Genomic DNA, 15,431 nt, shown 5'->3' on the forward strand with positions numbered 1-15,431 from the left:
AGGAGGAGGGAGCCGTGAATTCAGGCAGATGGGGGATGGGTTGGGAAGGAAGGGCCAGATGAACCCAGGTCCCCTGTTTGTCCAGGATCAGGGCCTCTCCACCAAGCTTCTCTACTTAAAAGCTCAAAGTCTCTTCCACTCTCCCTTTCAGGGCTCCCCCTACCAGAGAGTCTCCTTGTCACGTCTCCCCTTTGGTGGGGTCACACCCTCACCTGGGATAACAGTCCCCTCCCTCTGGCCGGTAGCTGGGGAAGGTGTCACAGGCCCACTGGCCACTGGCCAGGGCCCCGCCTCCCTCGGTCGGGGTCACAGTTTCACACGCAGGGGTCAGAGACCTCCTCACCTGGAGTCACAGCCCCCTCCCTCGGGAGGGGGGTCAATGGCACAGGCAGCGGTCACAGTTTCACACGCGGCAGACTCACAACCTTGGACCGAGGACGCGCCCTTCCTCGTCAGGGGTCCCAGTCTCCCGCCCGGGAAGCCTTGGTCCCTCCCCCGAGGCCGGCAGCCCCTCCTCCCGTGACATGGTGCCGGTCCCACTGGGCCCAGGCTCTCCCGAAGTGTCCCTGGGGGCCGGGCCCGAGGTCTCGGCGCTCAAGAGGCCCGTGCCGGCCGTATCGCCTTCGCTGGAGGCCGCGGACGACTCGCAGTCCTCGGCCTCGTCGCTCTTCTGGCCCTCCTCGCGGCCGCCCCCCGCGAGCCCGGGAGTGGGCAGGTCGTCGCTGCGCCGGGCCGGGTGGGGCAGGATGGCGGCCGGCACGTTGCTGGAGGCCGGCCTGGCCCGGGTGCTCTTCTACCCGACGCTGCTGTACACACTGTTCCGCGGTAAGATGCCGGGCCCGGCGCACCGCGACTGGTACAACCGTATCGACAACACGGTGCTGCTGGGCGCGCTGCCGCTGCGGAACATGACTCGCCGGGTGAGCCGCACCGGGAGGCCGGGCCGCGCCGGGGCTGGGAGCCAGGCGAGCGCCGCCCGGGCCTCGGGAGGACCTTTCTGAGCCCCCTGTTTGTCTCGGCAGCTGGTACAGGACGAGAACGTGCGAGGGCTGATCACCATGAACGAGGAGTATGAGACGAGGTTCCTGTGCAACTCCCCAAAGGTGAGGCGCCGGGGCCTGTGGGCAGAGCTGGGGCCGAGGCGCCCCGCCGGCCTCGCCCACCACCCAGGGCCTGCCGAGCCGGAGGAGGTTGGGGGAGGGGGTGCTGTAGGTGACCTTGCCGCAGAGACAGGCGTCCCAGGCTTTTTTGCCTCCTCAGGAGGAGGATCTGGTCCTCTAAGCTTAAATGGCTGCGGCTGGGGGTAGAAATTAATTGTGAAATAAAAACTGATGTGAAAGGCATTTAAAAGTAGAGTTGACAAACTTTGATTATTCCTTTGTGCACAAATGTATTCTTAATTTCGGTAACTCAAATCAGTAACCAGAACTGAAAGGCAACTTTTCTGTGGCTTGCTTTCATTCATTTGACACTTACTAAGCACTAAGTATGGATCAGACACTGTTAGATATTCAAGATGAAGGCCCTATAAACTGTAAAAAGAAAAGCTACGGCCAATCCCCGGTAAATTTATCATAAAACAACCCATTGCAAAAACTGCATAGGGTTCATTTGGTTTTGATTTGAGGGAATTTTATTTATATGTCAGAGATGATAGTGGAACTCCAAAGCACTGTCATAAATAAAGTTCAGGCCTAAAACATAATTTTCATTAGATGTGAATGCTTATTTGTGGAACTGTTCATAATGGTTATTAGATGTTGCCCTATCTTTATAGTGTTTGACTAATATTAGCACTGCACAATTATCTTTCTTGTTTACTGTACTGATAGGGCCTAATGAACATTGCAGTTATTTCAACTGTAGATTTTTTTGAAATCTTAAAAAAACTGTGACTCACATTTAAAATATATTGATCAGTGATGGCATACATTTTTAAAGAATGGGTAACAGTTCCTTAGATTTCCCACAGTATTTTGCCACAAGACCTCAGGAGTTATTAGCCAAAATGGTGAATGTTCCTTAATGTGGTCCGTCCTGTGGAGCAAGTCACAGAAAGTGCTTGTCTCTGGGTGTGAGGCAATTGACATTTGTAAGCAGCTATCATATCCCACTAGCCTAGAGAAAAGAAATCTCCAAGGCAGTGGTTCTCACATTTTAATATGCCTAAGAATTACCTGGCAGTCTTGTTAAACTAGCAGATTCCTAGGTACAACCCCCAGAGATTCTGACTCAGGAACTTTAGGGTGGGGTCCCAGGAATCTGAACATTTAGCAAGCTCCCTAGGTGTTTCTGATGTAATTGACGTATAAGCCCCATGCTGCCAGATTTTGCTGTTTTTTGTTAATTTCATGAGCTATATAAAATGTTGACCCTCCTTCAGAGTCATAAGTTTCTGGTTTGCTAAAGTGATTAATATCAAGAGTAGCTGGAGCCTACCTGAAGTCTTAAGGCAAAATAAAAAATAAAGTTGCCCAGTTTGCCAGAGGCCTTATTTCTCCTGTTTATTCTTTTCTTCCTCCTAAGTGATAATATTGCACTAACAAAAGTAGGTGCATTATTTTAATGTTAAAATAACTCTATTTTCTACCACATACCCTCTCAAAAAAAGTGGTAAAAAAGAGGAGGCTTATGGACAGAGAAACAGAAAGTTCTTGCAAAACGTAGTAGTCCAGCCTTGCAGCTGGATCATGCAAAAATAGTTACACAGCTTTTGTAGATGAATTTTATACAGCTCGTATTTTGTAGCTAAAGATTCAAATACTTTAGCTTTGGTACTAAAGCTACTAATGGTACTTTAAGAACACTTTAAATCTTGGACATAATCCTAACTCAGTAGCATTGCTGTTGTGTGATGAAAGACCAGCCATGTAGGTCAGCCATTTTAAAGACATTTCTGAAAGAAGTTTCTTTTTAGGCAAACAGTAAACAGTATATTCACATTGTAGTAAACCGTGAAGCTTCCTTGTTGTTTTGCTGCCTCTTGGGAGCCCATCTTCCTACCATTCACATCAGGCTTTTTTCATTTTCTTTTCTATGCTGGTGGACCTCGTTCCAGGAGTGGAAGAATGTAGGAGTCGAGCAGCTGCGGCTCAGCACGATAGACATGACTGGAGTCCCAACCTTGGCTAACCTCCAGAAAGGAGTCCAGTTTGCTCTCAAGTACCAGTCGCTAGGCCAGTCTGTCTACGTGCATTGTAAGGCTGGGCGTTCCAGAAGTGCCACTATGGTGGCAGCATATCTGATTCAGGTAGAAAAGGTCTTTCTGGACCGGTCCCCTTTACAGCAGATCTCCAGTCTACTGGCAGACCTTGCTAGGAGCCATGCTCCCAATTTCAGGCTGTTGGAAGGTGGAAAGCACCTGAACTTTGCAGACAGGCTGACCTCTGGCTTTGTCACCGGCCAGCTGTGTGACCTTAGGCAAAAGTGGCTTCCCCTCTCCATTGCTCAATTTCCTCAAACTAAATGTGTTGTGAAGCTTGAATGAGAAAGTATGTCAAGCACTGACCTAGAACAAGCACTCAAAAAATGGAGTTGCAAAGGATGCTACTACCAGCAAAAGGCTAGAAACACTTGTTATAAACGTCAGGAAATCTAGTTCTGTAGATAATAGTGCTGATCACTTACAGCTCTATAGGACTCACGTTTCTTTCAGTATTTCAGAGTAAAGTTCTGGACATTAATTTCTAGAAACAGTGGCTCCAACAGAATTTTGCCTATCAATCACTTTGTTATGATCGGCAGGTGGGATGCTTTTAACAACATTTAGAAGCCAGTACTCTAGTCCATCCTTTCCTGTTACAAACCCCCGGCTCATTTTTGTTACCTGTGAGGCCCTTGCAGAGCATTTACTAAGTAATGTAGATAGTTTAAGGAAAAAGGAAATGTAAAGATAAACAGCCTGGCCTTGTGTTACTGTGGACTGGTGAATATATGATTTAACAATACTAAAGCTTTGGTCATTAGGACTCTGCTTTGCTGGAAACTGGGTGTCAGGAGATATTTTGGGCAAAGTGAGAACTGAACCAGCAGGCTAAAAATCTATACTTTCTTGGTTCTATTGAGTTCTAAACCAGTAAGTATCCTGAGGACACAAAGATAGCCCTCCTAGTTAAATTTTAAAAGTACTCTTTTCTAGACATGGTGACAAGTTGCATAAAAACATCGACTGTGTACTCTTTCCAGGAAACTCTTGTAACCAACAGCCTAGCTCAGAGAGGACATCTAGTAGGCCTAGGCCCGCTTGAATTTAGGATCTCAGCTTCATGTGTTCAACCTTCTAGTTCCAGGGTTTGGCAGAATAAAAATTAGATAGAAATACTGATTTGTGTCCCCCCCTCACCTCCCCCAGCCTATTGCATAGAATTGTGGGACTTTGATTGAAGGGGTTAAAGTGCTCTCCCACTTATAATATGTGGGGCATGGCTTCTAACTCCCCGCAAAGTGGAATTTTTTAAAAAATGAAATTCTGAGAGCCCTTTAGCACTTGTTATTGGGTCAAGGACACCTTAACACCTGGTCCTTTCTTTCTCTGATTTCCCAACCCTGCACTTCAGGTGTACAACTGGACTCCAGAGGAGGCCGTAAGAGCCATCACCAAGATCCGGTCACACATCTACATCAGACCTGGCCAGCTGGAAGTTCTCAAAGAGTTCCACAAGGTGATCACTGCAGGAGCAGCAAAGAATGAGACTTGTCACACATCACAGACGTGAAGTACATGGATTAGAAAGAACTCAGGACAACCCTGGCTTGCTACAGAATGAAAATGTTTAACAGGACCAAAGGGGCTTAAGCCCAAACTTGACATAATAGAAATGTGCTAAGTAATGGTTAATTTCACTCCCTGTGTCTTGTTTCATTTTCTTGAAATAACACTGTTGTGTGACTAGGAAGATTTAGTGTGGCTTTTATTCATGGGGCCTGGGGATATGGGACAGGGATAAGGGTTTATTTCCAAAGGTCAAAGAAATCTGTCATGCACCTGATGTTGTGCCTAATGATATTTACCCCCATAACTCAAAGACGTTTAACACTAGGAAAAGAGAAGAGAAATACTCAGCTATGGCTCTTTGCCACTGTCAGAATCCTAATTCACTGGCCCTATGGGGCTCTCCTCACTTTTGGAGCAGTCATCCTGTATGCAGACAAGGAAGTATGGGATTCAATCAGTATTGTGACTGACTTAGAAATGTGTGGGTATGTAATTAGTTTCCCTTAGGAAGTCACCGCTTCAGAATTCAAAACAGACACACATATCCCTTCAAAAACTTTTATTTGTATGAACAGTTCCTAGCTCTTGGCTTAGCTTAGAGCTTTTAAAAGAGTAGAGACCTTATATATTTGAGTTTGAAAAAAGTTTCTGCGATTAATCAGAAATAATTCTTTCTACTTCTTTCTGGCTTACTCCTTGGAATAAGCCAAAAATAAAACCAAAGTATACATTTCTTGACAGATAGATGAAAAACAACAGACGAACGTCCTGAATTCTAGGGTAGACTTGCTGGTGAAGGACACCTTCAGCTTAGTCCATTCTCCCAGCCAAAGCCTGAAGGAGAACTCTAACACCTAATTCTTCGTGGAAAAATGACCAATTAGCCACTTAACAGGCTATGGGAAAAAAGGAAGACTGGGCATCTTTCCTTCTGTCCCGGGATCAGGGGTGCTTCTATTTAACACTGATCAGGTAAAGAGGGGAGGCTGTGCCTAAGGGCGGAGAAGAGGCTTGCTCTACGTGCTCTGTAGGAAGGCACAGGATTACAAGGGGATGGCGAACAGGCTGGCCTACTCTCAGTTCAAGCAGCCAGCTGAGAAGCAGCAGTCTAAAAAGCCCCAAACGGAACACCCTTATGAGTTCAAGGGTTTAGGCGCTGCCTTTCTAACATGTGCCAAAAAATAACATAGTACCTGAATGGGGGCCTCCGGGACTTTGAGTTTGGATGGGTAGGTGCTGGAAAAAGGGAGGGCAAAAGTCAGCTGCTCTTCCCTCACAGCCTTAGGCCAACACAAACTGCAAATTGGTAAGCAGCACCTTAATGCCTCTAGTGACAGTTACAGCCGAAGTGGCAGGATCAAGCTTGTAGGTGTTGGCATCCCCCTTTTTATATCGGTCCCGAAAAACATAGATGCTCCCATTACAGCTGGCGATCTTCCAGAGGGATGGGGCAGAGCTCCAGGCCTCAGGAAGGCAAAGCCGGGTAAAGCTGTCTAGCAGGGGATTGTAGCACACCAGGGAGTCCCCTTCAGCCACGATGAACACCAGATCCTTATGCACAGCTGCATGCATGCGGCCAGCGAAGGGCAGCACATAGGGTTTCACGTGACACTTGTCTGTCTCTGTGTCAAAGCACTGGATGAGTCGAGACGGTTTGGTAAAGAAGTCCAGGTCGTTCTCCTCACCCCCTAGTAAGTAGATGATCCCGTTGAGGTTGGCACCAGCGGCCCCTGACACAGCCACCTCTAACTGGGTTGTCTCAGTCCAGACGTTATCACCTACCCGATAATAGATAACTGCATTGGAGAGAGTATCCTGCAGTGTCTTGCCACCCAGTGAATATATGGCATCTTTCCCGGGCACAGACACCAGGGTGTGCTGGAGTCGGTCACGGGGCAAAGGCGCACACCATTCCCAGTCCACAGTGGCATTGTTGCACTTCCACATGCGCCGTGGGATGGACCCTCCCACCACGTACAAGTCTCCGCCATGCTTGCAGGCTGCAGTGATCTGGTGGCACAAGCTGTTCTGGCCACTTACACTGATGGAGTCATCTTCTGCACAATGTAAGGACACAGCCAACGAGTGGGTACGAGATGACTCTTTCCCGATCAGGTAAATGTGTACATTCTCCCCAATTTCCTATTGGTGAAATTAAAGGTATAAATGGTATCTATCAGTTCTAGGCTAAGGCTCACTTGAGACACATATCCTTAAGGTCCTAGACCACACACTTGTACCTTGCTCTAACCTACTCTGCTCTAGTTACTGTGTGTCATCCTGACTCTCCTCTAATCACTTTCAGGCATCTTATGCTGGAACAGAAAACCTGTTACACTCATTCCAGCTTTTTTATAACTATCATGAGCTGGTACTTCGGATTATTAATGTAATGATGAGAGTAGTTCTCTCAAGGAGCTTTGGAGCCCAGAGGCTGGTGGCTTCTGGTCTCACACACACATCCTCCTCCCCAGCTCTTATCAGTTTCAAGCCAGACACTTATTTACCAGCATCAAAGGGGCCAGGCCAATAAATGGCTGGAGTGCATGGATATCATGGTGTCCCAACCCTAAAGATATCTGCCTTACCTTCAAGCTAGTCCTGAGTGACTCTGAAAAAGCCTCTCTTTCTTCTTTATTAAAATTGATCCAGGCTTCTATTGCCTCTGTTGGGTTCTGGGAACATGGAACTCCATCTGTAAAAACCAGAGGAAAGGTATGGTCAATGGCAATCTGACAATCCAAAAGAGAAATTTAGAACAAGTGGCTTTAAAAACATGAACCTCTTTGTTAGACTACCACCATGTATATATATGTATGTGTATGAGAAATTAACATAAAATTGCCTTTTTTTTTTTTGTTTTTTTTGGCAGCATCATGTGGCATGCGGGATTTTAGTTCCCCGACCAGGGATCGAACCCGTGCCCCCTGCAGTGGAAGCGTGGAGTCCTAACCACTGGACTGCCAGGGAATTCCCCAAAATTGCCTTGTTTCTTTTAATCAAAATGGATGATTTGATATTCTCCTACCTGCCATGGAAGCAATCTACTAGGCTACAAAACTCACACTTGAAGTACGGTTATACCTCACTTGCGGAGTCAGGATTGTTACCTAAAAGTTGGCAAATCACTTGAGAAGCTTCTTATTTAGGTATCTTGACTCACTGTCAATTTACTTACGTAACTAGTCCCACAAATACCTGCAAAGTACAGAATGGATGAGACCACTTATGCACAAGAGAGATTAGAATATAAATGCAGATAGCTCCTCACTACCTTTTGTGGCTAAGTGCTTTTTTTTTTCTTTCTAATCCAATATTTGTATATACTGTGAAATGTTGCTTTGTTTTCCTAGCCTCTTCGTCTGGAAGGGACTCTGTCTCTGATATCAGCTACTAAATCTCAACTCACTCTCTCTCAGAAGGTATCTAAATTCTTATCAAGAATAATAATGTAAACTAACACCAGGAAGCCTGAGGATACCCTTCTCCTAAACTAGAACATTCACTGAACATCATACCGGTGTAGCTGGGTACGATGTTCCCCCTCTCTCAACTTACCAGAGATGATATCAGTGAGTAGATGGTGGGGCAAGTGGAGAAATTCCTCTGTGCTCTGCAGCTGGGCCAGGTGGGCCTTGGCACAGTGCTTGGCAGCAGTGTAGAGCTCAGGATCACTGTGTCGATCTGCCAGCCACATCACCTGAAGGCAGTTGCCCACCTGCACTGTGCGGGCCAAAAACCGAGAACACTCCTCAAAGAGAGATGTCAGCTGATACATGTCTGACACCTCATAAATTTCCTGCAGCTCCTCAGCTCGAAGTTTCACAGTCCCATGGTAGATATAATCAACCAGGAGCTGGAAAACAGACTCGCTGACATCCTGCAGCACAATTACCCGGTTGTGGGCCTCCTTCAGGTTGGAAGTGAACATGGACCGGAAGAAGCAACTCTGAGCTGAGAGGACCAATCGGTGGAGCTGAAACTCCCGGCCTTCCACTGAAATGGTGACATCAGCAAAGAGCTCTTCCTCCAAACACAGTTTCATGATGCCTTGAGCCACGCGGCCTGAGTGTGACCGATCTTTGAAAGTGTAGTTCACAAAGTAGTTCTCATCCATGGATGCTCCAGGCTCCTCTGGTGATTCCATGGTAGTAGCCCACTTCTCTCTCTGCCAGCTGTCTGCAAAACACCACCACCCTGAATAATTTAAGTAATCCATAGCCACAGTCTATGAATCCAATTGTCCAATGCAGGGAGGGAGAAGGGAAAAGTGAGGGCACAGTCGGCCCAGATTAGCCTTAGTCCTGGCCCTGTTAATGACATCTCTGATGTTCTCCTTCAACCAAAGCTGGACTCATTCTCTTGCAGTGACATCACATTCCTAATGAAATAAAAATTTCGTACTCTGGGTGTTTCCCTGAGAAAACACGGAATACTCCTTTCCTTTATGTAACAAAAGGCCTGGTATTTAGGTCAACACATGAAAGCGAGGGATTGGAGGAAGCCTATGATTTTAAAAGCCTGGCAAAAAGCCTTACTAACCAAATAACTATTAGCATAAAACTTGTGAGGCTCGGGGCAGCAGAACCTGACAAAAAGATCCCCATGTCCTTGTGGCCAGGCCCCTCTTTCCCCGCGCAGGGAATCCAGACCTTACAATCTGAGGTTTGTCCTGGGACATCTCTCAGATCCACATTTGTTCTTTTATGAGCCTCTCCCCAGCACTTCCCGGCTCGTCCTAATGACTCCCCAAGGCTTCCTCCCAGAACTCGAGACGGAGCCCAGCCGTCCCTAGCACGGGGCCGAGGAAGCCCATCGCCACGTGCAGTGTTCCCGCTCCACCTGGAGTCGCCTGGGAAACGGTCGCTAGGGAAACCGTTCTTCTCTCCCCCTCCCCCTAGCCTTGCCCGCCGGCCCTCATCAAAAGCTTAGCTCAGAGAGCGGGGGAGGGGTGTGGAATGTGGAACCCAGACCTCTCGCCCCTTCTTCTCTCACCAGTCTGGTTCCTTAGGATCCTTGCCTTCTCTCCAGCCTCTGTCACACCAAGCTAGGGCACGTTCACCTCACGGTTTCCCCACCTGCGGGCTTCGCTTTCCCACCTGCCTTCCCTCCTTTCATTCCGAAGCCCGGAACCCGGAACCTCTGCTTCCGACCCCGCGTCCGCCCAGAAGAAGATCTGTTGCACACTTCCGCTTCCGGTCCGTGCCCTTGGGGCTCCGTGTCCTATAGGTCTGCCCTCGGCTACCTGGAGTGCATCCGGGGAACATGGCGGCGGCGGCGGCGGGGGCGGCGGCAGCAGCGGCTCGGGGGTGTTGGCTGGGGCTCGTGGGGTCCGCTGCGCTGGCCAGAGGTGAGCAGTGGACAGCCGGCTGAGGCCCGGGGCAGGAACGGCTACACGCCCAGCGCAGGGAGTTCCTCAGGCCTCACCCTGCGCTTCGGTGTCTATGTTCCCATGCAGTGGCCTGGAGACCCTTGGTGCTGTTGCTGCCGGTGAGGAGGGAAAGCGCTGCGGCAGACACGCGCCGTGAGTATGTGCGGGTCCGGCCCTTCTCGGGACTACAGGCGGGGCCCCGTTCATTGCCTTTGTCAGATGTTTGCCCTTGTCCTGGGCTGGCCTCCTCTGCGTTTCCTGGCAAGTCTCTGTCTGTCCTTAGAGAGCTGACTCCAATGGTCCTCACTCTGCAGGCAGAATCGGGCCCTCCCTGTGCCCTTAGGCCTCTCTGTTATGGTCCTGTTGCCCCTTGTCCATTTCCATGATTCCCTTTTTCTCTGATTAAACTGTCAGCTCTTTAAAAGCAGGACACCTAAACTTTGGGCCTCTGAGTCTTGTTGTAATAGTAGCCCACGTTACTTGAATGCTTATTGTGTGCCAGGCACCTTGCTAAGCGATTAATGAATGATTATAGTCTTCACAACAATCTTATGAGGTAGGTAGTATTATGCTCTTCTACTGTAGAGCAGGAAATAGTCCAGAGAAGTAACTTGCCCAGGATCACAGCACTAGTAAGTGACAAAGTAGGCCTGCCTGCTGCCAAAGGCAGAGAAAACTTAACAGTTACTCTGCAGCCTATGATGTGTGGGTTGCTCAGTGATTTAGTGTTGTACGAATGAGTGTGCGGAGATAAGTTACAGTCAACATAAGCCAAGTGGGAGTCAGGAAACCTGACATTTCCCCCTTTCTGGGCCTCAGTTTCCTCATCTATGTCAAAAAAAAAAAAAAAAGGTTTCAACTACATAATCTGTGATGGCTCTTCAGACCTCAGGTTCTTAGCTGGAGAACCTGCTATGAGCCAGATGCTAAGGAGATAAAGAGACGCAAAATTTCTGGTTCTCACGCTTAAAGAGCTTCTAGTGTGGTAAGAGAGCTGAGACATATGCTGCTTTAGCAGAAATGCAGGCATTGTGAAGGAAGAACCATGGAGTAGTTTTAAGAAGAGTCAAACACCCCAGCTGCAGTAATAAGGTGAGTCTTTGTGGACTGTGTAGGTGGCATTTTCCCTATGTTTTCATCGGTTCCTGTTCCATGGAAGAGGAAGCTTCCCGTTCACCTTTCTCAAGGTTCTGCAGGGAGTCCTGACTGGGAAACAGCACGCCTTACAAGCTCAAGAGACTGAATGCAGGGCTGGCTGCTGCCTTGTACTTTCCTTTCTTAAATATGCCTTCTCCTTCCAGCCACTGTCAGACCACGGAATGATGTGGCCCACAAGCAGCTCTCAGCTTTTGGAGAGTATGTGGCTGAAATCCTGCCCAAGTATGTCCAACAAGTTCAGGTAATATTCACTACTGTTGTTTGGGTTTGGGTCAAGAAAGAACCATGTTGAGACTTCCCTGTCGGTCCAGTGGTTGGGACTCCACACTTTCGATCCCTGGTTGGGGAACTAAGATCCCACATGCCACGTGGCATGTGGCAAAAAAAAACCAAAACAGTGAAAGAAAGAACCGTGTTCTCAGGGCACGTGGGAGTGGGCAGCCTGGAATCAAACCACAGATTCCTCCATCCCAACTTGGTCTTTTTTCTCTGCCTTAAACCAGGAGACTCCAGCTGAAGTTAGCTGCTCCCTCTGTAGCTTTGTTCCTTCTCCTCTCCTGTTCCATGTCTGCAGGTGTCCTGCTTCAATGAGTTAGAGATCTGTATCCATCCTGATGGAGTCATCCCAGTGCTGACTTTCCTCAGGGATCACACCAATGCACAGTTCAAATCCTTGGCTGACTTGACAGCGGTGGATATCCCCACCCGGCAGAACCGTTTTGAGGTCAGTCAGGAGATTTGAGGTTTGGAGAGTAAAGGAGGGAAAGGGGACAGAACAGTTTTAAGGTGATAGCTACCTTTGGGAACCATAGCCTCCTTAGTTTCTGTTCAGGTCAAACAATACAACACAGCAGTTAAACCAGGGCCTCGGAATCAGGCAGACCTTGAGTTTGAATTGTAGCTTTGCCATTAGTAGGCTGTGTGGCTTCAAACATTTTCTTTGATTTTTCTGGCTTTAGTTTTCTTATGTGCAAAGTAAGTACAAAAAAAGCGTAAAACCACCCTATCTGATAGGGTGGTTGTGAGGATTAAATGAGATAGTACAGGTAGACGGCTAGCACACAATAAGTTCTCAATACATATAGCTATTGTTAGTATGGTCATCTACTTTTTGCCAGATGCTGAGATTGAGAGAGAACTAACACCCAATACCTGCCCTCCAGGAGTCCCCCACACTCTAGTGAGGAAGAAGGACACATAAAACAGTTTACTGTAATAACATAATTCACGGGATGTTATAAGAACACAGGAGAGGCACTTAGCCCTGTCTAGGAGGCTTTTATGAAGGGGGAGAGAAAGTTTGTGCTGAATCTTAATGGATAACTAGGAGACCAGGAATTAGCCCAGTGAGGGAGGGCAGGTCGGGAGGCATCCAGTAGCATGAGCAAAGACAAGCATGCTGACAGGCTGAGCTATATAGTGTGGCTTAGGCCTTTGGAAGTAGTTGCGAGTATAGGAGCATCTTGAGGTTTTGAACTTCGGGGCAGAAGGCAGGTTCACAGGGTGGAACTTTAACCCACCCTGTATCCTCATTATTATGCTCCCACTCAGGGACTTCTGTCCCAGACCCCTCAGCCTGTGGTCCTCTTGGTCCTCCAGCTCCCTCCATTCTCCCTAGATTGTTTACAACCTGCTCTCTCTGCGTTTCAACTCCCGGATCCGTGTGAAGACCTATACAGATGAGCTGACACCCATTGAGTCTTCTGTGTCTGTGTACAAGGCAGCCAACTGGTATGAGAGGGAGGTGAGTTACTGGACATGGTGGACCCACCTTTGGGCCGGAGTTGCAGAACTGATTGAAATTACTGGATACAGTGCAGCCCCTCACCCTGTGTTGGCTGTGATGGCTGGTTGCCTGAGTGCCTCTTTTTTCTAGATTTGGGACATGTTTGGAGTCTTCTTTGCTAACCACCCTGACCTAAGAAGGATCCTAACAGACTATGGTTTTGAGGGACATCCTTTCCGGAAAGATTTCCCCCTGTCTGGCTATGTTGAGGTAGGAGCCTTGGAACTGGGCAGCAGTCTGGGCAGGGAGGACCTGGTAGGGATCCTGGGCAGGAATTATGGCCATTGGATTGCGGTGGCTTAAGAGCATCAGTACTGGATTCTGTCCTAGCTCCACTCTGACACAGTTTTCTCATCTGCAAAATGGGGACAATAATAGTACTTAACAGTAGTAGATTTGCAGAAAACTAATTGATGTATGTTTAAAAGGGGAGTATTGTAAATGTTCAATTGATGTTAGCCATTATTTTAATGGTCATTTTAATGACCAAGGCAGACTTGAGGACACAGTTTGTCACCAAGATCTGAAAGTGGAGTATCTTTTTACCCTGCTCTGGATCTCTGAGAAGGCAAGACATTAAATGTTCAGCCCTTGAGAATGGCCAGAGGCAAGACCAGTAACAATTGCCTATAAGAGCCTTATAAAGAATTTCAGTGCTTTACTTTACCACTGCAACATGTTGCAGGTTATTAGCAGGAAGATGGTTTATTATATACATACACACGTGATTTTGTAGCAAAGTAACTTTTTAGAAATGTTGAGATAGTGGCAATCCAGCCCATCACTTCACACCCAAATGCTCCTGTTTTCTTAGTGTTTCGCATGGTCCCATTCCCAGCACCCAGTCGTCCTTACCTTATCCAACTGATCTTCCAATAACAAGAAAAGCCATGCCACATTTATGGCCTTGAATCTTGGCAGTGATAATGCCAAGGCCACAGGGCCTGAACTTGAGTGCTTGCCAGCTTAGGTTTATTCTTTCCAGCCACTAACTTGCTCCCTCATCATGGGCAAATGCTTACCGTCAATTTATAAGTGTGTGTGGAGGGAATTCCCTGGCGGTCCAGTGGTTAGGACTCCACGCTTTCACTGCCATGGGCCCGGGTTCAATTCCTGGTTGGGGAACTAAGATCCTGCAAGCCGCACAGTACAGCATAAAAGAAAAAAAAAGAGTGTGTGGATGGGTGAGCAAAGTCAGTTCTGGTGGAAAAGGAGCTCAGAGCTCCTGATGTGGGGATGGTGGGCAGGGGGGCCTGCCTGGGTGATGGCAGGGCATGAGATAGAGGCCATTTTAGACTTGGTTGGGTTGTTATCTGATGGGTAACACAGATGAGGATGGAGACTTAACAGAGGCTGGGACAGGAGTCAGGGACAGAGAAGTAAAGGGGCTGAGGAAGGCTTTGGGAAAGTGGGCCTCTAGTGGCTGTAACAAGGTCTTCCTCAATGCTCAAGCCTGTCTTTTTCTTCTGCAGTTACGCTATGACGATGAGGTGAAGCGGGTGGTGGCCGAGCCGGTGGAGTTGGCCCAAGAGTTCCGCAAGTTTGATCTGAACAGCCCATGGGAGACTTTCCCTGCCTACCGCCAGCCCCCTGAGAGTCTCAAGCTTGAAGCTGGAGACAAGAAACCCGAAACCAAGTAGTTTCAGGGAAGGCATGTGTATCCTAGAAAGCGCCATATCTATCATTGAGTGTCCCTGTAAATAAAATCCTACTTAGATTCACCACTTCCTGTGTGCTTTTCATGAGTAGAAGTGAGGCTTTGACTCAGGAGAGCGGGGAGGTGCAGGCAGGGGTTTTGCCGACTCCCTTAGAGAGACTCTTCCAAACCGGGAGTCTATTTTAATGGGACTGAATAGTGCAGTTGCAGACACGGTGACCTGCAGGCCTGGATATACTTCTGAGAGAGAGATTCTGGAGCTGAAATTGAAAGTTCTCACAATCCACAGGGCTCAGGATGGGTGTGGCAGGGCCTCTCCTGAGAATTGGAGGGGTCTCAACAACTGCTGGAGAAAGCTCCTTGTCACAGCGTACTGTCTGGTGGCAGCTGATGGATCCAGGGGCCTGGGTGGAAGTAGGGCAACCTCCACCCACCCTCATCCTCATCCTATCCAGACAATCACAGGGTTCCATGGGCCAACAGGCAGAGCCAAGAAGAGCTTCAGCTCATTTTGAACCCTGTGTCCTGCTCCCTGCAACCTGACAGTCCATCATGCTTGGGCTAAGGGAATCTTCCTGTACTCTGGCCTGAGCTGAGAATGCTGTAAGCAAGCAAAGGGGGTCCCAGTCTGGGGCAGAAGACAATCAGGAGCTGCAGATCTGTCTGCCAGGAAACAGTACTCCCCACCCCAGCCAGTCTACAGTCTGTCTGTTCAGCCCGTGGCTGAGTGCCTGAGGTGGAAGTG

General features: G+C 48.2%; 3 protein-coding genes across 6 annotated transcripts; 2 read left to right on the forward strand and 1 right to left on the reverse strand.

Annotated features, from left to right (window-relative positions):
- The first annotated feature begins 438 nt into the window (after positions 1-438).
- Positions 439-4,895, forward strand: PTPMT1 (protein tyrosine phosphatase mitochondrial 1). Of its 3 annotated transcripts, none has more exons than XM_061203311.1 (4): positions 439-920; positions 1,023-1,103; positions 3,059-3,250; positions 4,557-4,895. In XM_061203311.1, the coding sequence occupies exons 1-4, from the start codon at positions 525-527 to the stop codon at positions 4,713-4,715; spliced, it is 828 nt and encodes a 275-aa protein (XP_061059294.1). In that variant the 5' UTR covers positions 439-524; the 3' UTR covers positions 4,716-4,895. The 3 variants fall into 3 exon arrangements, with proteins under 3 accessions (XP_061059294.1, XP_061059295.1, XP_061059296.1); XM_061203312.1 differs by having other exon boundaries at positions 441-920; positions 3,059-3,197; XM_061203313.1 differs by lacking the exon at positions 3,059-3,250 and having other exon boundaries at positions 445-920.
- A 440-nt stretch (positions 4,896-5,335) lies between these two features.
- On the reverse strand, positions 5,336-9,865 carry KBTBD4 (kelch repeat and BTB domain containing 4). 2 transcript variants are annotated; one of them, XM_061203315.1, is made up of 4 exons: positions 9,710-9,865; positions 8,273-8,889; positions 7,303-7,409; positions 5,336-6,856 (listed from the first exon to the last, which is right to left on the reverse strand). In XM_061203315.1, the coding sequence occupies exons 2-4, from the start codon at positions 8,859-8,861 to the stop codon at positions 5,996-5,998; spliced, it is 1,557 nt and encodes a 518-aa protein (XP_061059298.1). In that variant the 5' UTR covers positions 8,862-8,889; positions 9,710-9,865; the 3' UTR covers positions 5,336-5,995. The 2 variants fall into 2 exon arrangements, with proteins under 2 accessions (XP_061059298.1, XP_061059297.1); XM_061203314.1 differs by having other exon boundaries at positions 8,273-8,893.
- Positions 9,866-9,951: 86 nt separating this feature from the next.
- On the forward strand, positions 9,952-14,753 carry NDUFS3 (NADH:ubiquinone oxidoreductase core subunit S3). Its single transcript, XM_061203316.1, has 7 exons — positions 9,952-10,064; positions 10,173-10,238; positions 11,387-11,484; positions 11,818-11,967; positions 12,862-12,987; positions 13,120-13,239; positions 14,502-14,753. The coding sequence occupies exons 1-7, from the start codon at positions 9,980-9,982 to the stop codon at positions 14,667-14,669; spliced, it is 813 nt and encodes a 270-aa protein (XP_061059299.1). The 5' UTR covers positions 9,952-9,979; the 3' UTR covers positions 14,670-14,753.
- Positions 14,754-15,431: the final 678 nt, after the last annotated feature.

The sequence above is a fragment of the Eubalaena glacialis genome, chromosome 10 (assembly GCF_028564815.1).
Source record: "Eubalaena glacialis isolate mEubGla1 chromosome 10, mEubGla1.1.hap2.+ XY, whole genome shotgun sequence".
Classification (NCBI taxonomy): domain Eukaryota; kingdom Metazoa; phylum Chordata; class Mammalia; order Artiodactyla; family Balaenidae; genus Eubalaena; species Eubalaena glacialis.

Bases quoted from the DNA above. Each gene is read 5' to 3' on its own strand.
- PTPMT1 (XM_061203311.1), top strand. From the start codon at position 525: ATGGTGCCGGTCCCACTGGGCCCAGGCTCTCCCGAAGTGTCCCTGGGG. The intron at 921-1,022 runs GTGAGCCGCACC...TTGTCTCGGCAG, and splicing joins TGCGGAACATGACTCGCCGG to CTGGTACAGGACGAGAACGT. The intron at 3,251-4,556 runs GTAGAAAAGGTC...CCTGCACTTCAG, and splicing joins TGGCAGCATATCTGATTCAG to GTGTACAACTGGACTCCAGA.
- KBTBD4 (XM_061203315.1), bottom strand. From the start codon at position 8,861: ATGGAATCACCAGAGGAGCCTGGAGCATCCATGGATGAGAACTACTTT. The intron at 7,410-8,272 runs GTAAGTTGAGAG...TGGTTTTTACAG, and splicing joins ACTCACTGATATCATCTCTG to ATGGAGTTCCATGTTCCCAG. The intron at 6,857-7,302 runs GTAAGGCAGATA...TTTCACCAATAG, and splicing joins CACTCAGGACTAGCTTGAAG to GAAATTGGGGAGAATGTACA.
- NDUFS3 (XM_061203316.1), top strand. From the start codon at position 9,980: ATGGCGGCGGCGGCGGCGGGGGCGGCGGCAGCAGCGGCTCGGGGGTGT. The intron at 10,239-11,386 runs GTGAGTATGTGC...TTCTCCTTCCAG, and splicing joins CGCTGCGGCAGACACGCGCC to CCACTGTCAGACCACGGAAT. The intron at 12,988-13,119 runs GTGAGTTACTGG...TCTTTTTTCTAG, and splicing joins CCAACTGGTATGAGAGGGAG to ATTTGGGACATGTTTGGAGT.